Source organism: Belonocnema kinseyi, chromosome 1, assembly GCF_010883055.1.
Source record: "Belonocnema kinseyi isolate 2016_QV_RU_SX_M_011 chromosome 1, B_treatae_v1, whole genome shotgun sequence".
Taxonomy (NCBI): domain Eukaryota; kingdom Metazoa; phylum Arthropoda; class Insecta; order Hymenoptera; family Cynipidae; genus Belonocnema; species Belonocnema kinseyi.
This window is the reverse complement of record NC_046657.1, coordinates 1,408,812-1,431,780: the sequence shown is the minus strand read 5'-3', so window position 1 is coordinate 1,431,780 and position 22,969 is coordinate 1,408,812. Positions and strand designations below refer to the sequence as shown.

The following is a 22,969-nucleotide window of genomic DNA, read 5'->3' as shown; positions in this document are numbered from 1 at the left end:
TTCTATTAAAAAGATGTATTTTCTATAAAACAGTTGAATTTTCAGTCTCAAAATTAGGATTTTTTATCTAAAAAAAATTGAATTTGCACAGGATAATTCAAACTTCTATAAAGTTGTTGAATTTTTAATATAGAACGATACACTTTCTAACAAAAAGGATAAATTTTTAACAAAAAAAGACCAATTTTCAAAAAAGAGTCGAATTTTTAAGTTAAAAAATAGAATTTTTAGAAAATATTTTAATCCTAAACCGAGAAAGATGAATTTCCAACAAGAAAGTTCATTTTCAACCAAGAAATATGAATTTTCTATTAAACAGATGAATTTTCGACAAAACAGTTGAATTTTTAGTCTCAAATTAAAAATTTTTTATTAAAATTTTTTTTATTATTATTATTTAATAAACAACGAAGAAACAAACTTTTATTAAAATAATTGAATGATCAACAAAATTGATTTTCAACCAAACAGTTCCATTTCAAAACAAATAGTCGAATCTTAGAAAAAAAGAAGAGATTTTTAACTAAAAATTTGAATTTTTAACCAAAAAGATGAATTTTTAGTCTCCAATTTTGAATTTTTCAACAAAAAAGTTGATTCTTCACAAAATGATTTAAGTTTCTATAAAGGTGTTAAATTTCCAAGTCAAATCGATTAATTATCTACCAAAGGGGATATGTTTTTAACCGAAAAAGACGAATTTAAAAAAAAAAGAGTCGAGCTTTATAAGTTGAAAGTTAAACAATTTGCGTAGAATATGAATGTTGTTTGATGAAAATTTAACTATGATTAAAAATTAGTTTTTTTTTTCGCTGGTAAAAATTAGTTTTTTAAACTGAAATTTTAACAATTCATTTTTTAATCAAAATTTCTCTTTTTTAGTTGAAAATTCAACAACTTTATAGAGACTTGAATTATTTTGTGGAAAATCAAATTTTGTGTTAACATTTTTTTAATTTGGGACTGATAATTACCTTGTGTTGTAGAAAATTCATCTATTTTTGTTGAAAATTAACTTTCTTTTTGGAAATTCATCTTTCTCGGTTTTAAATTACAATATTTTCTAAAAATTCTACTTTTTAATTTGAAAATTCAACTCTTTTTTTGAAAATTCGTCTTTTTGGTTAAAATTTTATCCCTTTTCTTAGAAAATTTATCGTTCTAGATTAAAAACTTAATAACTTTATAGTACTTGAATTATCTTTCAGAAAATAATTTTTTTTTTCAATTCTAAATTTGAGACTGAAAATTCAACTATTTTCTAGAAATTCATATTTTTTACTTAAAAATTAATTTTCTTCTTTGAAATTCATCTTACTGGATATAAACTTTTTTTAAATTTGTCTTTTTGGTTAAGAATATATCCCTTTTGTTAGAAAATTTATTCTCTAAATAAAAAATTTAACAACTTTATAGAAACTTGAATTATCTTGTGGAAAATCGATTTTTTTTACCAATCAAGAAAGAAATTCAAAACAAATTCTTGAATTTCAATGAAAAAAAAGGATTTTCTACAAAAAATGGAATTTAAAAAAAAAATAAGAATTAAAGATTAATTTTCAATAAAAAGCATGAATTTTTAACAAAAACATGAAAAATTTTAATAAAAAGATGAATTTACACTCAAAAATGGAAGAATTAAATTTTTGGTATCAGAACTTATTTAAAAAAATAAATAAATAAATAAAAAAGTATTTAAATTTTCAATCAATAAAGATAAATTCTCGACAATAAATGTAATAGTTAATACTTTAACCAAAAAAGTATCCATTTTAAATCAAAAACAGGTGAATTTTCTACCAATGAACAAAAAGATTTCAACCAAATTCTTGAATTTCAATGAAAAAAAAAGGATTTTCTACAAAAAAAATGGAATTTTTAACAAAAAATAAGAATTAAAGATTAATTTTCAATAAAAAGCATGAATTTTTAACAAAAACATGAAAAATTTTAATGAAAAGATGAATTTACACTCAAAAATGGAAGAATTAAATTTTTGGTATCAGAACTTATTTAAAAAAATAAATAAATAAATAAAAAAGTATTTAAATTTTCAATCAATAAAGATAAATTCTCGACGATAAATGTAATAGTTAATACTTTAACCAAAAAAGTATTCATTTTAAATAAAAAACAGTTCAATTTTCTACCAATGAACAAAAAGATTTCAACCAAATTCTTGAATTTCAATGAAAAAAAAAGGATTTTCTACAAAAAAAAATGGAATTTTTAACAAAAAATAAGAATTAAAGATTAATTTTCAATAAAAAGCATGAATTTTTAACAAAAACATGAAAAATTTTAATAAAAAGATGAATTTATACTCAAAAATGGAAGAATTAAATTTTTGGTATCAGAACTTATTTAAAAAAATAAATAAATAAATAAAAAAGTATTTAAATTTTCAATCAATAAAGATAAATTCTCGACAATAAATGTAATAGTTAATACTTTAACCAAAAAAGTATCCATTTTAAATCAAAAACAGGTGAATTTTCTACGAAAATAGTTGAACTTTTAACGAATTTAAAATAAAAAAATGATGATTTTTCAACAAATTGTTGAATTTACAATAAAATAATTAAATTTTCAATCAAATAATATAATTTCCAACCAAAATCATCACCATCTCGAACAAAATAGATGGATTATATTTACCTCAATTTCTTCGGGATCTGTTATTTCCGGTTCCTGGAACAAAATTCGTGCCTGCTTGTAATTCCAATCTTCGGGAACGGGGAATTTTTTCTTGTCGAGATTTTCGAGAATTTTTTCGAGACATCTGTGAGTTTTTATTAACTCTATGGCTCGCTTTGGTCCAACGCCTTTAATACTGTCGGTGTAATCGCAACCCAACATTATGCAAAGATCGATAAACTGTATGGAAATTAAAAATTCTTATAAACTTGAGTTTTCAAAATTGAGAAAAAAATGTAGTGTTTGCTAGAAAATTCCAATTTCAGAATTCCCTAACTTTTCCCTGATCGTAAATATTTCTTTCAAGTTTTTTAGAAAAATTAAAAAATGTTCGAAACTCGGAATTTCAAATTAAATTGGAATGATAAAGTTGTTTTCTAATTAAAATCAATTAGTTTATCAAATTCTGCTAAGTAGAAACTTATAAATTTAATAATATTTAATAAATTTATTATCAAAAATTAAATTTTTAATCAAATAATTCATTTTTGAATAGAAAAACTTGATTTTCAAGCAAAGGCATAAACTTTCAATAAAATGTTGGATCTTAGAAAAAAAAAATTTAACAAAGTGGTTAAATTTTCAGCCAAGTAGTTGAGCTTTAAACAAAATTAAATCTCAACAAAATATGTAACAGCGGATATTTTAATAAAAAAGATTTTAATTTTAAAACAAAAACAAGTATGAATTTTACCAAAAAAGAATAATTTTCGACAAATTAGTTGAATCCTCAACCAAAACCGATTATTTTTCAACAAAACAGTCTCATTTTGAAACAAAAAAAGATTAAATTTCTACGAAAAGAGTTGCATTTTTGACCAAGATTTTTCAGTCATCTGAACAGATTATTTTCTGAAAAAAAACGCAAATCTGAATCTGAACAAAAGAATTGATTTTCAATCAATTTTAAAATAAACTTGTGAAATTTCAAACTAGAAAGGCGAATTTTATACAAATGAGTTGAATTTTCAACACAAAAATATGAATTTTTAGGAAAAAATTCAATTTTCAATTAAATAATTGAATTTTCTATAAAATAGTGGTATCCTATTTTAAAATTTCAAGCTAAAAAGACTATTTTTCTATAAAACAGTTGAAATTTCCCCTACAAAATATTAATTTTCAATAGAAAAATTTATTTTCAATAAAATAGTTGAAGTTTCAATCAAAAAAGAAAAAAATCTCACCCAAACTGTTGTGTTTTTAACAAAACAAAAAAATTCTACGAAATTGTTGAATTTCCAAGCAAAAATAAAATAAATTTTCTACAAAAACATTGAATTTTCAGGAAAAATAAACTTAATTTTTAATCAGATAATTGAATTTTCTATAAAATAATTGTATCTTCAGCCAAAAAGATTATTTTTCGAAAAATTAAAGTCTAAACTTTCAACAAAATTTAAATTTTTTACCAAACAGCTGAAAAATTTGAAGCTAAAAGACGATTTTTCTATAAAACAGTTGAAATTTGCTTCAAAAATATGAATTAAAAAAAAAAGAAAAGATTTTTTACAAAAAACTTTAACAACTGATATGTCAACCTAAAAAGATTTAAATTTTCAAGCAAAAAAATGTAAAATTAACAACAAAAATACGAATTTTCGTTAAAATAGAGGAATCCTTAACCATAACAGATTAATTTCAGAAAAAAATTAATTTTCATACAAAAAAAAAAAAAATAATTTTCACCGAACAGTGGAAATTTTGAACAAAAAAGATGAATTTTCTACAAAATGTTTGAAATTTTACACCTAAAAATATAAATTTTCAATAAAAAAAAGTTTATTTTCAATCAAATCGTTAAATTTTCAATAAAATAGTTGAATCATCAACCAGAACAGATTAATTTAAGAAAATAAGAAAAAATTAAATTTGAGTAAAAAAGTTAATTTTCAAGCAAATAGTTAAATAAAATATTCCTAAAAACTAAAAAATCTTTCTATTTTTCTGAAACAACAATTTCAAACTTGAATGAGGTAACAATTGAATATTTTAGGCTTAATGAATATTTAAGTGGGATTTGAAATTCAGTGAAAGATTTTAGTTATTATTCTATTAATTTGAATTTATTTTAAAATAGAAAATAGTTTTTAAAGTTTCAATCGGCCTGTAAATTTGTTTAACAGTTAAATTTTTAAAGCTAAAATCTATAAATTGCTTAATTTTGAATAATAAAGTTTCAACTTTTTTCAAGTTTCAACAGTTAAAAATTCAATTTTGTGAAATTTTTTACTTTTCTTTAATTTTCAACAGTTTAAAATACATTTTAAAAAAAATTTTAAATCAATTTTTGATTAGATTTTCATCAAAAAAATATTTAATTTCTTTAAATTTTAAACAATTTAATTTCCAATAATAAAAAAATCAACTGTTGAAAATAAAATAAAAATTCGTCCTAAATTTTTAAGAATTTAATTGAATTTTCTATTTTCGTTAACTTTGAACTGTTAAAAATTCATTTAAAAAATTTGAAAAATAAATTTTCAACTTTTTTCAAATTTTAACAGTTAAAAATTCAATTTTCTTAAATTTTAAACAGTTTCAAATTCCATTTTTAATTTTTATTTTATTTTCAACAATTTAAAATTCATTTTTTTAAATGTTTTAACAATCCTAAATTAGAAATTCAATTATTTTCGTTTTAAATAGTTTAAACATCCTTGAAAAACTTCAAAATTTTATTTCAAAATCTTGAGAAATTTAGAAATCGTTTTAAATTAAAAATTATTTTGGAAATTTTTTTCAGAACTTCTGAATAGCTGACAAAAATTAATTGAATTTTTTCTACAAGTTTCAGAATATCCCGCAAATTTTACAAAAATTCTTTAAAATTTGGATGTATAAATAACAATGAAACATTTATTATTTGTAGGCGAAATTTGAATAATTTTAAGAAATATGTAGAAGTTTTGAAAAGATTCAAAAACAAATTTTCTATTTTTGTTAACTTTGAACTGTTAAAAATTCATTTAAAAAATTTGAAAAATAAACTTTCAACTTTTTTCAAATTTTAACAGTTAAAAATTCAATTTTCTTAAATTTTAAACAGTTTCAAATTCCATGTTTAATTTTTATTTTATTTTCAACAATTTAAAATTCATTTTTTAAAATGTTTTAACAATCGATTATTCTATTTTCTTCGATTTAAAATTTTTGAATTTTCAACTGTTGAAAATTCAATTGTTGAAAATAAAATAAAATTCCATCTTAAGTTTTTTTAAATTTTCAACAATTAAATATTGAATTTTCAATTTTCGCAAATCTTGAACTGTTAAAAATTCAATTAAAAAATTTTTAAAATAAACTTTTTTAAAGTTTCAACAGTGGAAAATTCAATTTTTAATTTGTTTTTTATTTTTAAAAGATAGATTAAAATTATTTTTGTTTTAAAATTTTTAAAACAATTTCATTTTCTGCTTTCTTAGATTTTAAATGTTTGAATTTTTAACTGCTAAAAATTCAATTGAAAAAAATTTTAAACAGTCAAAATTTCAAATTTCTTCAAATTTCAACAGTAGAAAATGCAATTTTTTATTAGATTTTCCACAATTTAATTAATTTTATTCAATTTTTAACAGTTGAAAAATCAATTTCCAACTTTAAAAAAAATCAATTTTCACAAATAAAAGAAAATGGCAAATTCCATTAAAACTTAAAAAATGTTCAACAATCGAATTCTTAATTTTCCTTCAATTTTGAACTGTTGAAAATTTAATTTAAACAAATTGAAAACTAAACTTTCAATTCTTTATTTTTTTAAAATTTGAAACAGTTAAAATTTCTTTTTTTTTCAAGTTTCAACAGTTAAATATTCCATTTTTTATTAGATTTTCAACAAATAAATACATTTAAATTCTGTAAATTCTAAACAATTGAATTTTCAATGGTTAAAAATTCAATTGTTGCAAAATTATACATTGAAAATGGAATTTAGTAAATTAAATGTTCATCAATTGAATTTTCAACATGTGAAATCTCAACTTGGAATTTTCTTAAAGGTTCAAAATTTGAAAATTTAATGTTCAAATTTTCCTTATTTTTTAACACTAAATTTCTATTTTAATTTTTTTTCATCTTTTAGGGTACAAATTCAATTATTTTTTAAAGCATTAGCGGAAAATTTTGAGAATTATATTTTTCACAATTTAATCAATTTTCCACTTTTGAAAAATCGATTTCCAACTTTAAAAAATTCAATTTTTATAAATAAAAGAAAATTGCAAATTCCAATCAATTTTTTTAAATCTTCAATTTCCCTTCAATTTTGCACTGTTAAAAATTGAAAAATAAACTTTCAATTATCTATTTTAAAATATTTTTAAATTTGAAACAGTTGAAATTAAAATTTTTTACAAGTTTACAACAGTTAAAAATTAAAATTTTTATTAGATTTTCAACAAATAAATACATTTAAATTCTGTAAATTCTAAAAAATTGAATTTTCAATGGTTAAAAATTAAATTGTTGCAAAATTAGATATTGAAAATGGAATTTAGTAAATTAAATGTTTATCAGTTGAATTTTCAACATGTGAAATCTCAACTTGGAATTTTCTTTAAGGTTAAATATTTGAAAATATAATTTTCAAATTTTCTTAATTTTTTAAAACTAGATTTCTATTTTAATTTCTTTTTTTTTTTTAATTTTTAATAATTGTATTTTCTATTTTCTTCAAGTTTAAGCGATTGCATATACAACTATTAAAAATTCAATTGAAAAAACATGAAAATTAAATTTTCTCCAATTTTAAACATTTGAATTTTCATTTTTCATGAAAATTCATCGTTGAAGGTACAAAATTCAACTATCCTCTTAAAAGTTTGAATTATATTTCTGAAAATTCCACAATTTTTTTAAAAACATTAGCGGAAATTTTGAGAAAAGAGTGTCTTTAGTGTCATTTTTTTTCTTTAAAATAAAAATTTAAGAAATTTAAATTAGATTAAAATGCAAATTAAAAATCTGATTTAGCGTCCAATAATCAAATTGATGCAAACTCATGATAAAAAAAGAAAAGAAACCAAAGATCAAATTTGGACCACAATGAAGAAACAAAAACCAAAAATCCTGTTGAAATTAAAAAAATTTCGGACAAAAAAAAAATAAAAGAAAAAAGAGGAAAGAAAAATGAGAAGGCATCCAACCACATACCCTTCCTTCTTTTTTTCTTTCTTTCTTCTTTTTCTATTTTTATTATCATCAAGTTACAATAAAATAACATTCAAAATAAAAATATAAAAATAAATAAAATTGCATTAACTTTTAATAATACTTTTAATACTCGAAAATAGTAGGAAAATAGTGTGAAAAAAATACAAACTTCGTCCTTGTTGAGTTCTAAACCTTCGAGAACTTTGTCGAAATGGAATTCCTGAACGGGCATTTTTCTCGCCTCGCTGAAAGTCAGACGACGCAAAAGAACATTGGATCCAAAAGTTAGGGCGTCCATATCTTCAGTGGCAACTGCATAAACTTTTCCAGCTTTTACCATCGCGGCACACTGCGCCTCAGCTTCACAAGGCGCCTTCAAAATTTTTCAAATATTTAAATTTACCACAAAAATACATAAAAATAAAACATTTTTTTTAAACATAAATTAACAAAAAATAATATTTACATCAACGTAGGGAACACCCATCAACTTCAAAAGCTGTTTTGCTTCCTCGCTGTGATGTTTGGTAACTTTGACCAAACGTCTGTTAAATTTGTCCATGTCTTCGACATTTCCTATATATAAAAAAAAAAACTATTATTATACAAAAACAGACTGACCGTTTTAATCAACGAAATTAATTCTCCGGCATTTCTCGGTATTTTAGCTAAACAATAAAGCTAAACAATTTTCCACTTATAATTTTCAATTATCTAAATCTAAAAACAAATCAATGAACTTTAATTTTTTTTTTTAATTATATAATTTTAAGGATTTTAAGCTAGAAACATTAAATATTGAAAAATTGAAAAAAAAATTTAACTCAACATTTCTTAAATTAGAAATTCAATTACTTTCGTTTTAAATAGTTTAAACATCCTTGAAAAGCTTCAAAATTTTATTTCAAAATCTTGAGAAATTTAGAAATCGTATTAAATTGAAAATTATTTTGGAAATTTTTTTCAGAACTTCTAAATAGCTGACAAAAATTAATTGAATTTTTTTCTACAAGTTTCAGAATATCCCGCAAATTTTACAAAAATTATTTAAAATTTGGATGTATAAATAACAATGAAACACTTATTATTTGTAGGCGAAATTTGAGTAATTTTAAGAAATATGTAGAAATTTTGAAAATATTCAAAAACAAAATGTAGATTTTCACAGATTTGAAACAAAAATTAGATTCTTTTCAAAAATTGGTGAACGGCTTCAAAAGAATAAAAACATTTTCTTAAGATTCCTAGGAAAATTAAAAATAATTTTTCATTTTGAAAAATTATTTTGAAAGAATATTTAAAAAGTGTTTCAAAGATTTAAACAAAATTTTCAAAAAATATTCGAGAAGATTTTAAGAAAAATTTCTGAAATTTACATGATAATTGTTTCTCTTTTTTAAACTCTTAAATATCTCTTAAAATTACTCAAATTTTTTCTACAAATGTTCATTTGTAAATTATACATAAAAATACAAAAATTTCACTCACAAATTAAGCATTTTTCGAAATTTTAACAATTCCAGGTTTTCTATGTCAAACAATTCAGTTAAAGATTCTTTACTTTTAAACATTTGGTTCCAATTTACTTGTCTTAAATAAAAATTCAAATATTGCTTAATATTCAATAATTAATCTTTTTTTAATTAAAAATTTCAAATTGAATGTGCAAAAAATTGAATATTTTAGACTGAAACAATATTTTTAATAAAAAAAGAATCCTTTAATTAAGAATATATTATTATGAAGTTATTTTTTAGATGAAAATAGTTTAGAAATTTTCAGTCACATCTTCACATTTGTTTAATGACTAAGACTTACAAATTAAAACTGTTTAAGTTTTAACGTTAAAATCTGAAAATTCTTAAATTTTGAACTGGTTTTAAATCGTTTTTTTTCACACTTTTTATTACTTAAAGTAAAGATAAATTTAAACAAAATTGATTTGATTATTAAATAAAAATATTTTTTATCCAAAATTTTCAACATCAAAGGCTTTTATTTTTTATTTGTTTAAGTCTTCAAGAAAGCATTTAAAAATTCTTTAAATTAAAAATAAAGCTTAGAAATAAAAATCTTAAATGGAAAATTTTTAAAGTAAAACAATTTTGAATTACGCATTGTAAGCTAAAAATTAGTATTATTGAAAAACATAAAAATTCAACTGATTATTTAAAAACTGTTGAAATCGAACGTGAACGGATTTTTCTTCTACAAATTTGTAAAATTCCCGGTCAAAAAAAAAAAAAAAAACTACTGTCATTTTCCGGTTTCCCGGTTCAGCGGCCACCCTGAAAAATTTAATTTAATTGTCTGTGTAAAATATAGGAACCAAAGGGTAGTTTTTGAACACACAAAAAAATTAGAAAAAACTATTTAAAAATTCCCTTCATTACCGTAAAATTTGAATGAATTTCGAGAAATTTTGGATAAACAAGAAAAATTCGATGAAATTCATAAAAATGCAAGCCGATTTGAAAAAAAAATTTAGAATAAATTACGCAAAAACTTTTAAAAATTCAAAAAATACATTAAATTAAATAAAATTGAAACCCTACTAATTTCTAATACAAGAAGTGCCTAATGACTGCAAAAAAAAAAATCATGTAAAATTCAAAAGAATTAAAATGAATTGGAAAAATGTTTTAAGTCGAACAAACGCGATTACAATAAATTTTTAGTGAATTCAACTAAAAAGATTACATTTAAACTAAAATTGTGGAGACTTCAATTGGAATAGTTACATTTTCAGTTCAAAAAATAATATTTTTCAACTAAACTGATGAATCTTCAACTGAAATAGTGAAATTTTCAATCAAAAAGATAATTTTTGAAAAAATTATGAATATTTAATTTAAATACTTGAATTTTCAATAAATAAGATTAATCTTGTACTAAAAATGGCAAAATTTCAACCAAATAGTTGGATTTTTAATTAAAAAGATTAATTTTTAAGCCAAAATGTAATAGTTACATTTTTAGTTAAAGAAAAATTAAAACAAATTGACAAATTTTTTAATAAAATGGTGAATTTTCAACTAAAAAAATTACATTTCAACTAAAATTGTAGAAACTTTAATTGGAATCGTTACATTTTGAGTTAAAAAAATTAATTTTTAAGTTTCCTAACAAACAAAAAAAAAACGAATTTTCATCAAAATAGTTACATTTTCAGTTCAAAAAATAATAATTTTCAACTGACATGATGAATCTTCAACTGAAATAGTGGAATTTCCAGAAAAACGATAAATTTTAAAACAAGAATGTTAATTTTCTACCAAAAACAAGATTTTTCAACAAAATACATGAATTTTCAACGAAATACTTAAATTTGGAACTAACAAAAGGCAAAATTTCAACCAAATAGTTAGATTTTTAATTAGAAATTATCAATTTTCAACCAAAAATGAAATAATTAAATTTTCAGTTAAAAAAATTAATTTTTAAGTTTCCTAATAAACAAAAAAAATCGAATTTTCATCAAAATAGTTACATTTTCAGTTCCAAAAATAATAATTTTCAACTGAAATGATGAATCTTCAACTGAAATAGTGGAATTTCAAAAAAAAAAGGATAAATTTTCCAACAAGAATGTTAATTTTCTACCAAAAACAAAATTTTTCAAAAAAATACTTAAAATTGGAACTAAAAAACGGCAAAATTTCAACCAAATAGTTAGATTTTTAATTAGAAATTATCAATTTTCAACAAAAAATAAAATAATTAAATTTTCAGTTAAAAAAATTAATTTTTAAGTTTCCTAACAAACAAAAAAAATCGAATTTTCATCAAAATAGTTACATTTTCAGTTACAAAAATCATAATTTTCAACTGAAATGATGAATCTTCAAATGAAATAGTGAAATTTCCAAAAAAAAAAACGATAAATTTTCAAACAAGAATGTTAATTTTCTACCAAAAACAAAATTTTTCAAAAAAATACTTAAAATTGGAACTAAAAAACGGCAAAATTTCAACCAAATAGTTAGATTTTTAATTAGAAATTATCAATTTTCAACGAAAAATGAAATAATTAAATTTTCAGTTAAAAAAATTAATTTTTAAGTTTCCTAACAAACAAAAAAAATCGAATTTTCATCAAAATAGTTACATTTTCAGTTCCAAAAATAATAATTTTCAACTGAAATAATGAATCTTTAACGGAAATAGTAGAATTTTCAACAAAAAAGATAAATTTTCAAACATGAATGTTAATTTTCTACCAAAAACAAGATTTTTCAACAAAATACATGAATTTTTAACGAAATACTTAAATCTGGAACTAAAAAAAGGCAAAATTTCAACCAAATAGTTAGATTTTTAATTAGAAATTATCAATTTTCAAACAAAAATGAAATAATTAAATATTTAATAAAAAAAATTAATTTTTAAGTTTCCTAATAAACAAAAAAAAACGAATTTTCATCAAAATAGTTACATTTTCAGTTCCAAAAATAATAATTTTCAACTGAAATAATGAATCTTTAACTGAAATAGTAGAATTTTCAACAAAAAAGATAAATTTTCAAACATGAATGTTAATTTTCTACCAAAAACAAAATTTTTCAACAAAATACTTAAATTTGGAACTAAAAAAGGGCAAATTTGAACCAAACAGTTCGATTTTTAATTAGAAATTATCAATTTTCAACAAAAAATAAAATAATTAAATTTTTAGTTTAAAAAATAATTTTTCACCAAACTAATGAATTCTTAATTAAAATGATAGAATCTTCAATTGGAATAGTTACATTTTCAGTAGAAAAATTAATATTTTTGAACTAGAATGATGAATCTCCAGCTGAAATAGTGTCAATTTAGAATAATTGAAGTAAATAAAAAAATGCAAGCGAATTTAAAAGAATTTAAAAGAACTCAGGGTGAATTAAAAAAAATCAAATGTCTTCAAATCGTTGAAATTCTTCTAATTTCTAATACAAGAAGTGACTAATGACTACAAAATAATTCATGTAAAATTCAAAAGAATTAAAATAAGTTGGAAAAATGTTAAAAATCGAAGAAATTCGATTGATTACAATAATTTTTGAGTGAATTTAGAGAAATTTAAATGAAATTAGAAGAATTGTATGAAATTCATAAATCAATAAGCTGATTTTAAAACAATTCAAAAGTTAGAAAAGAATTATTATTATATTATTTAATAATAATTATTATATTATTTAATAATTATTATTATATTATTTTATTTAAATCCTTAGAAATGCGTGGGAATTTGTTTAAATAACACAAAATATATCAGTGTTTGGGAATAACTTTGAATTATCAAAATCCATTAAAAATTCCTCGAAATCTTTCTAAATAATCCAAAAAATTCCTAAATCTTGGCAATCTTCAAGTTTTAACAGTTGAAAACTCAATTTTTAATTTTCCTAAATTTTCAACAATTGAAATTTCAATTTTCAAGAATTGAATTTTAAATTGTGTTTAATTTTCAACAATTTAATCATAATTTCCTATTTTCAACAATTGAATTTTCTATTTTTCTTATTTATAAACGATTGAATTTTCAACTGTTAAAAATGAAATTGAAAAAAATTAAAAGCTAAACTTTCAATTTTTGACAAATAATTTTTTTTTTAATTTTCAACAATTATTATTTCAATTTTCTTCAAATATCAAGTTTTAAATAAAAATTTTTTATCAGATTTTCAACAATTAAATCTTTAGGTTTCTTTAATTTTAAACAAATGAATTTTCAATGACTAAAATTCCATTGCTGCAAATTAAAGACTAATGAAAATGGAATTAGACAATTCAATTTTCAACAATTGAAAATTCAATCTACACATTTTTTAAATTTCTTAACACTTTAAAATATTATTATTATTATTATTATCATTTTAATTTTCAACAATTTAATTTTTAATTTTCTATAATTTTCAACAGTTGAAAATTCAATTTTTTATTACATTCTCAATAATTTAATTTTCAATTCTCTTCAATTTTAAACAATTAAATTTTTTTCTTGTTCAGTTTGAAAGGATTGAATTGTCAACTGTTAAAAATTCAATTGCTGCAAATTAAAAAATATCGAAAATCGAATTTATTAAATTACATTTCAGGGTTCCAAGTTGAAAATTCAATTTTCTCAATTTTTTCATACTTTAAAACTCTATTTTTAATATCTTTTTTTTTTTAATTTTCAACAATTTATTTAAAATTTTTTTTCAATTTTCAACAGTGTAAAATCATTTTTCTTTTTGGTAAACATTCCACAATTGAATTTTTTCTTCTTTAGTTTGAAAGGATTGAATTTTCAACTGTTAAAAATTCAATTAAAAAAAAAAAAGATTAAAATTAATCTTTCAATAATTTTCAATTTTTACAAATTTTAAACAGTTGAAATTTCAATTTTCTTTAGGTTTAAACTGTTGAAAATGCAATTTATAACAATATATTTTCAACAATTGAAATTTCAATTCTCTTCAATTCTAAACAAGTAAATTTTCAACTGTCAAAAATGTAATTGCTGCAAATTAAAAAATATTTAAAACAGAATTTATTTAATTAAATTTCAGGGTTCAAAGTTGAAAATTCAATTTTCAAATTTTCTTAACGTTTTAATAACTTTCAAATTCTATTTTCTTTATTTTTTTTTTAATTTTCAACAATTGCATTTTTAGTTCTTCAGTTTGAAAGGACAGAATTTTCAAATGTTAAAAATACAATTGAAGAAATTGAAGATTAGACTTTCAATTTTCTCCAATTTTTAAGTTTCTTAAATTTTAAACAGTTGTAATTTCAATTTTCTTCAAGTTTCAACTTTTAAAAATTCAATTTTGTATTATATTTTCAACAATTGAATATTCAATTCTCTTCAATTTTAAACAATTGAATTTTTTCTTCTTCAATTTAAAAGCATTGAATTGTCAACTGTTAAAAATTCAATTTTAAAAAAATTGAAAATTAAACTTTCAATTTTCTCCAATTTAAAACAGTTAAAATTTCAATTATCTTTAAGTTTCAAAAGTTGAAAATTCAATTTTTGCAAATTAAGAAATATTGAAAACGAAATTTATTAATTTAAATTGCATTTCAAATTATATTTTTATTATTAATCTTTTTTAAATTTTCAATAATGGAATTTTTTATTTTCTTTAATTTTTAACGTTTAAAAATTAAATAATATTGAAAATGGAATCTAGACAATTAAATTTTCCACGGGTGAAATCTCAATTTGAAATTTTCATCAGGGATCAACAATTGAAAATTCTATCTTCAGATTGTCCCAAATTTTTAACAAATTAAAATATTATTAACATTTTTTCAATTTTCAACAATTGAATTTTCATTTTTTTCAATTTTCAATAGTTTAAATTTCATTTTTTTCAACAATTAAATTTTCTATTTTCTTCAGTATTAACCCAATTAACCCACTTTTAAAATGCTGAAAATTAAAGTTTTAGCTTTAAAAAATCCAATTGTTGCCAATAAAAAAAAACTTGAATTTAGTATATTAAATTTTCAACTGATACAAATTTAATTTAAAAAATTAAAAATTGAATTTTTATTTTCAATTTTGAAAAGTTTAAATTTTAATTTTCTTCCAGTTTTATCAGTTAAAAATACAATTTTATGTTAAATATTCAACAACTGAACTTTCGATTTTCTGCAATGAAAAATAATAAAATTTTATGTTAATAATTTAATTTAAAAAATTCAAAATTAAATTTTCAATTTTCCTAAATATTCAACTGTTGAAAATTAAATTTTCTATTAAATTTTCAACAATTGAATGTTCAATTTCGTTCAGTTTTGACCAACTGAATTTTCATATGTTAAAAATTAAATTGTTTAGTTTTTAATATTTTATTTATAAATAGAGAACGTATTTTTTAAATACATTAAAATTCATCAATTACCAGCTTCTTCTGCAGCATGTAGAAGCTTTTGTGCCTCGTCTCTTTTTTCTGCTCGTTTTGCCAGTTCTCCACCTTTTAGATTTGGTGGTTTACCATCAAACACATAGACTGGTTTTATTCCCTGTTCAACCAATCTTATCGTTCTATAGAAAGTTCCCATGAGATGACTAAAAAACGGGAGTAAAATTAATATTTCTCTAATTTGTTCAAAAAAAAAATTATGAATTTTAATCTGCAAATATCTAATTGATTTAATTCAGAAAATCACCTGGTTGTTTCCCCATCCGTAGATGTGAGTTGTGCCCCATCGGATCTCACAGCGATTAAAAATTGATAGAGACACATAGAAGCGTCAATAGCAATTTTACGACCTGAATGGAAATTAAATTTTTATTTATAGAATTTCTTTTTTATATTGTAAGTCAGTATAACTGAAAAAAAGCAGGATACGAAAACTTTTAAAATGTTTATATTTTTTAGCATATTTCGCGCCGAATTATCTCCTAAAACTAAATCTACGCTAAGTTAAAAATTTAAATTGTTAAAAATTGTACGATTTGAATAAAAAATCTTTAATATCGAAATGATTTAAAAATAGAAAGACTCAGGATGTATTTTCAAATCCTGGAAAGAAATTACCTGACTATTCAATAGTATAAATTTTCCAATAAAAATATTATTTTTCAACTAAAGCCAAAATCAATTTTTATCCAAATAGTTGAATTTTTAACTAAAAAAGATGAATTTTCAGCCAAAAATGAAATCGTTAAATTTTTAGGAAAATAAAAAATTATTTTCAAACAAACTGATGGATTTTCAAACTAAAATTAAGAATCTTCTACTGAAATAGTGGAATTTTAATTAAAAAAAAAATATAAATTTTTTCAGGGCAAAAAATAATAATTTTAAAACAAACTGATGGGTTTTCCACTAAAATTATGAATCTTCTACTGAAATAGTTGAATTTTAATTTTAAAAAATATGAATTTTTAACCAAAATTATGATTCATTAACTGGAGTAGTTGCATTTTCAACAAAAAATATGAATTTTGAACCAAGAAGATTAATTTATACCCAAAAATAGGAATTTTTAACAAATTACACAATTTAATAAGTAAACAAAAAATAAATTTTATCCAAACAGTTGAATTTTTAACTAAAAAATATGAATTTTCAGCCAAAAATTAAATCGTTAAATTTTCAGGGAAAAAAAAATTTCAAACAAACTAATGGATTTTCAACTGAAATAATGTATATTCTACAAAAAATAGTTGACTCTTAATAAAAAAATATGAATATTCAGGGAAAAATTTTTTTTTCAAATAAACTGATTGATTTTCAAATAAAATTATGAATCTTCTACTGCAAATAGTTGATTTTAATTTTTTTATAAATTAATCAGCAGGGGAATAAAATCATTTTCAAACAAACTGATGGATTTTCAACTAAAATTACGAAACTTCTACTGAAAATAGTTGAATTGTAATAAAGAAAAAATGGATTTTCAGGGGAAAAAAATAATTTTCAAGCAAACTGATGGATTTTCAACTGAAATGATGAATATTCTACTAAAAATAGTTGAATTTTAATAAAAAAAAAAGATTAATTTTCAGGAAAAAAAATAATTATAAAACAAACTGATGGATTTTCCACTAAAATTATGAATCTTCTACTGAAATAGTTGGATTATGATAAAAAAAAATTCAGGGAAAAAAATAATTTTCAAACAAACTGATAGATTTTCAACTAAAATTATAAATCTTCTAGTAAAATAGTTGAATTTTAATTTAAAAAACATGAATTTTCAGGGAAGAAAAAATTTTTCAAACAAACTGATGGATTTTCAAATCAAATTATGAATCTTCTACTAAAATAGTTAAATTTTAATTAAAAAAAAGATGAATTTTCAAGAAAAAAATTTTTTTTTAAACAAACTGATGGATTTTCAACTAAAATTATTAATCTTCTACTGAAATAGTTAAATTTTACACAAAAAATATGAATTTTCAACCAAGAAGATTAATTCTTACCAAAAAAGAAGAATTTGCAACAAATTACATAATTTAATAAGTAAACAAAAAATAAATTTTTAGCTAACAAGTTAAATTGATAACTAAAAATATTAACTTTCAGCCAAAAATGAAATCGATAAATTTTCCAGAAAAAAATTTTTTTTTTCAAACCAACTAATGGATTTTCAACTAAAAGTATGAATATTCTACTAAAAATAGTTCAATTTTAATTTAAAAAAAAAGAGGAATTTTCAGGGGAAAACAAATAATTTTCAAACAAATTGATGGATTTTCAACTAAAATTATTAATCTTCTACTGAAATAGTTAAATTTTCAACCAAAAATATAAATTTTCAACTAAGAAGATTAATTTCTACCAAAACAGAGGAATTTCAACTAATTACATAATTTAATAAGTAACAAAAAAATAAATTTTTAGCCAAACAGTTGAATTTTTGACTAAAAAATATGAACTTTCAGCCAAAAATGAAATAGTTAAATTTTGAGGAAAAACAAAATAATTTTCAAACAAACTGATGGACTTTCGATTAAAATTATGAATCTTCTACTGAAATAATTGAATTTTAATTATAAAAAAAACAATGAATTTACAATTAAAATGATGATTCATCAACTGAAATAGTTGCATTTTCAACCAAAAATATGAATTGTCAACAAAGAAGATTAATTTCTACAGAAAAATCGAATTTTCAACAAATTAGATAATTTAATAAGTAAAGAAAAAATAAATGTTTAACCGAATAGTAGAATTTTTAACTGAAAAATATAAATTTTCCAACAAAAATAGAATAGTTATGTTTTCAGCTCAAATAATGAATTTTCAATCAAACTGTTGAATTTTTAACTAAAGTGATCTATCTTCAACGGAAATAATTTATTTAAAAAAAAAAAAAAGATTTTTCAACTAAAATTATGAAAGTTTAAGTGGACCAGTTTAATCTTTAATAAAAATAAACAAATTCAACTAAAGTGATTAATTTTTAATTGGAATAGTTGAATTTTCAAAAAAAAGAATAATTTCTACCAAAAAATACCAATTTTCAAATTAACAAATTCGAACTAGAAAGCTAAACAGTTTTGCATTTGATAACAAATTGTACGATTGAAATTTTCTCATAAACTGAACACCTCTTAAATTAAATTTTTTTCCATCCTGTAAAATTGAAAATATTTTTGACAATTTTGGAAATCTTTTTAAATATTCTCTTAAAATGATTTCTTCAAAATAAAGTCATTTTCAATTTTCTTAGGTATCTTAAAAAAGGCATTTTTAAATTGTTTTGAAACCTTTCATAATTCTTAAAAAGCTTCTAAATTGCTTTAAATCATTACAGATTTTTAAATAATTTTTAATCTTTGCAGACCTTCTAAATATCTCTTCAATTTATTTGAATTTTTTCTACCAATTATAGATGTTCAATATTTATTATACATCACAATTCAACACTTTTACTTGTAAATTATTATTTTTTTTAAATAGAGCAATTAAAATTGTAATTTTCAATGTTTATTTTTTTTGTCATGTTCTGAATATTTGATTTATAATTACCTATTTTATATTCACAATCAAATATGTTTAAATAATCGGCAAATGTTTTTTTTTCAACTACAAAATTTCAAATTTATGCTAAAACCATATTTTAAATGTGATAAAAGCCTTTAGTTATCAATATATTATTTTGAAGTTATTAAAAATTGAAAATCATTGATAAAGTTTCAATCGGGTGTTTACATTTGTATAATTACACTAAGAATTTCAAAATTCCAATTAAAACAATTTAATTTTTAACGTTAAGATCTGGAAATTTTGAACTTATTCCAAATCGTATTATTATGCAAAATTGTCGATTTCAAACGCCACTAATTTTTAATTTCTGAAGTCTATAAAACTGTATTTTCAAATGCTTTAAATGAAAAATGTATAATTAAAAATTAAAATTCAAAATGGAAAATTTCTAAGTGATACGTTTTTAAATTACGCACTGTAAACTGAATGATATCATAATTAAAAAAGATAAAAATTCAACTGATTATTTTAAAAAAATACTGAAATCAAACTTGGAGAGCATTTTTTTTCTAAAAATTTGAAAAATTTACTGTCAAAAAATTGAATACATAGTTAAATTATTAGTAAACAAATTTCCAAACAAACTGATGAATTTTTAACTGATAAGATAAATTTCCGACTGGAACAGTTCAATTTTAAATAAAAAAGACCAATTTTCATCGAAGAAAATTAAATTCTACCAAAAAAGATTAATTGTCAACGAAAAATTGCATTTTTACATTTTCAGTTAAAAAAATTAATATTCAACCAAAAAGATGAATATCGAACTAAATTGATGAAATATTCAATTGAAATAATTACATTTTAAGTGAAAAAAAACGAATTTTCAAAAACAAAAAATAATTATAAAAAAAAATAGTTACATTTTTTAACCAAAAAGATGATTTTTCAACTAATTTTCAGCCAAAAATGGAATAGGTAGATATTTGGTTAAAATAATTAATGTTCAACCAAAAATAAAAAACATTTAAAAATTTTAACTTGAATAGTAAGGTGTTAAAAATTGGTCTCTTTTGGATTTGAAATTCAATTATTTGTTTGAAACTTCTCTTTTTCTTTTAAGAAAAAAGCGAATTATCGAGCGCAATTTAGTTAACAATTAATTTGTTTAACTAAAAATTAACCTATTCAATTTTTTGCGAAAGATTTATTAATTTTTTTTTTGAAGAAATTTAATCTTTTTGATTGAAAATCCATTTATTCGTTTGAAAAATAAACTATTTCATTAAGAACTTATTTTATTTGGTTTAAAATTAATTTTCATACTAAAAATTGAAGCTTTTTACTTCTGGTTTAAAATTTATCTCTTCCAGTGGAAAGTTAAAGTATTTTCTTGAAATTTTTTCTTTTTTAGTAGCAAATTTAACTATTTTATTAAAAATTCATGTGTTTGGTGGAAAAATGTTTTTTTTTTGTATTAAGTTAATATTTTGGGTTAAAAATTATTATTATTTTTCGTTGAAGATTCATCACTTTGTTTAAGAATGAATTTCTTTTTCTAAAAATTAACATATTCAATTTTTATAGAAATTTAATCGTCTGAGTTGAAAATTAATATTTGGACTGAAAATATAACTTTTTTATGTCTGGTTTAAAATGTATCAGTTTTAGTGAAAAATTTATGTATTAAAATTGGATTGAAAATTGATTTTTTTCGTTAAAACATCATTCTTTAGTTAAAAATTTAGTTGTTTTACTAAAAATTAACCCAATTAATTTTTATTTATTTCTGTTTATAGAAATTTAATTTTATTTGAAAATACATCTTTTTGGTTGAAAATTTAATTATTTTATTGAAAATGTATTTTATTCAGCTAAGAATTTATTTTTTTAACTTAAAATTAAACTATTCTACTTTTTGTTGAAAGTTTGTCTTTTTGGTTAGAAAATTCAACTATTTCGTTAAAAGTTTATTTGTCATATTAAATAATTCATCATTTTTGTAAAAAAATTAATTTCTTCAATTGAAATTTTAATTATTCTCTTTTCGATTGATTTTTTTTTAATTTAGGTAAATTTTATGTATTTTGTTTAAATTTGTCTTTTTGGTCAAAAAATTTAACTATTTTATTAACAATTAATTTTTTTGTTTGTTAAAATGGATTTTCTTTACATAAAAATTCATGTATTTTCTTGAAAACTTGTCCTTTTTTTGGTAGAAAATTAATCTTTTTGCTTAAAATTTTTTTCCACTGAAGATTTATCACTTTAGTAAAAAATTCATTTGTTTGATTAAAAATTAACCTATTACCTTTTTTCTGCCAAATTTATTTATATTTTTGATAAAAATTTAATTTTCTTGCTCGGAAATTCATCCGCTTGGTTGAAAATTTAATTATTTAATTGAAAATTACTTTTATTTGCTTAAAAACTTATTTCTCTAACTTAAAATTAAACTATTCTATTTTTTGTTAAAAATTTTAGTTTTCAATTTTAAATTTCATCTATTTTGTCTAAAATTTGTCTTTTTGAATAGAAAATTCATCTATTTGGTTACGAGTTTATTTTTTTGATTAAAAATGTATTATTTTAGTTAAAAATTAATTTAAAAAATTTAAAAATGTAACTATTCTTTGTTGGTAGAAAATTTAACTATTTTATTATATTGAAAACTTATTACTCTTAGGGAAAATTAATCTTTTGGGTTACATTATTTTTTTTCATTGAATGTGCGTCACTTTAATAAAAAATTATTTTTTTTTTCTAAAAATTAACTTATTCAATTTTTTGTTGTATGGAAAATTAATCTGTTTGGCTGAAAATTCATCTATTTCGTTGAAAATGTCTTTTTGGATAGAAAATATATCTGTTGGGTTAAAAATTGAACTATTCGGTAAAAAGTTCGTTTTTTTGTTAAACATTTAGCATTTTAGTTAAAAATTAATTTTTTTAATTGAAAATTTAAAAAAAAAAATAATCTTTTGGGTTAAAAATCCACCTATTTGGTTGAAAATTATCCTACTACATAGAAAATGTCTTCAAAAATTCAGAAAAAGTAAGTGAAGTGAAAGTAATGCAAGTAACGACACAAAGGTAATTTTTCTAAAACCCTAAAAATTCTTGAAGTATCGCCGAAAATGCAAGTTTTACAAAAAGGACACGAATATATCAAACATTTCAGGCAAGACATGAAGGATTATAAAAAAAGTGAGGTTATGTATTAAAATGTAGACGAAAAAACTCACCAAAGTAATGTTTTAACTCTGATTCTTTAATTGATTGAGGCGCGGCGTCCGCAATTAACTTAGAAAGTCCGAGAATTCCCATACTTTATTCGCTAAACACAAAAACACTTTAAAATATCAAAGCTGTTCCGAAAGCACATGAGAGGAAAATTGCGCGCGAATCATAATAACGTTAGAGTTGAAAACGCATGCGCGAAGTAGCATATGGTGCGCATGCGTATTTATGGCGCGTTTTTTAAATGATTTCTGATTAACAGACAAAGAATTATATAATAAGCATATAAATTAATAGATAAGTTCTTTTTTATGATAAAATGTTAAAAAATTATAGAAAATAGTTCAAACATCTTATCATTACACAATGTGAATTCTTTAGAAAAAAGAAAAAGAGCTCATAATTCTGCGCATGTGTGGTTTAAAGTTGTCAGAATGCACAAGCGCAACTTTCCCGCCAAT

At 20.5% G+C, this 22,969-nt stretch overlaps 1 protein-coding gene across 1 annotated transcript in view; it reads right to left on the bottom strand.

Moving 5' to 3' along the window:
- LOC117175656 (flap endonuclease 1) overlaps positions 1-22,667 on the bottom strand; it is a 24,728-nt gene extending 2,061 nt beyond the window's left edge. Inside the window, exons 1-6 of the mRNA XM_033365384.1 lie at positions 22,514-22,667; positions 15,997-16,099; positions 15,729-15,895; positions 8,315-8,424; positions 8,018-8,221; positions 2,659-2,877 (exon numbers count right to left, since the gene is read on the bottom strand). Coding sequence (XP_033221275.1) covers positions 2,659-2,877; positions 8,018-8,221; positions 8,315-8,424; positions 15,729-15,895; positions 15,997-16,099; positions 22,514-22,595 — 885 coding nt within the window. The 5' untranslated portion in view covers positions 22,596-22,667. The remainder of the gene's footprint in view (positions 1-2,658; positions 2,878-8,017; positions 8,222-8,314; positions 8,425-15,728; positions 15,896-15,996; positions 16,100-22,513) is intronic.
- Positions 22,668-22,969: the final 302 nt, after the last annotated feature.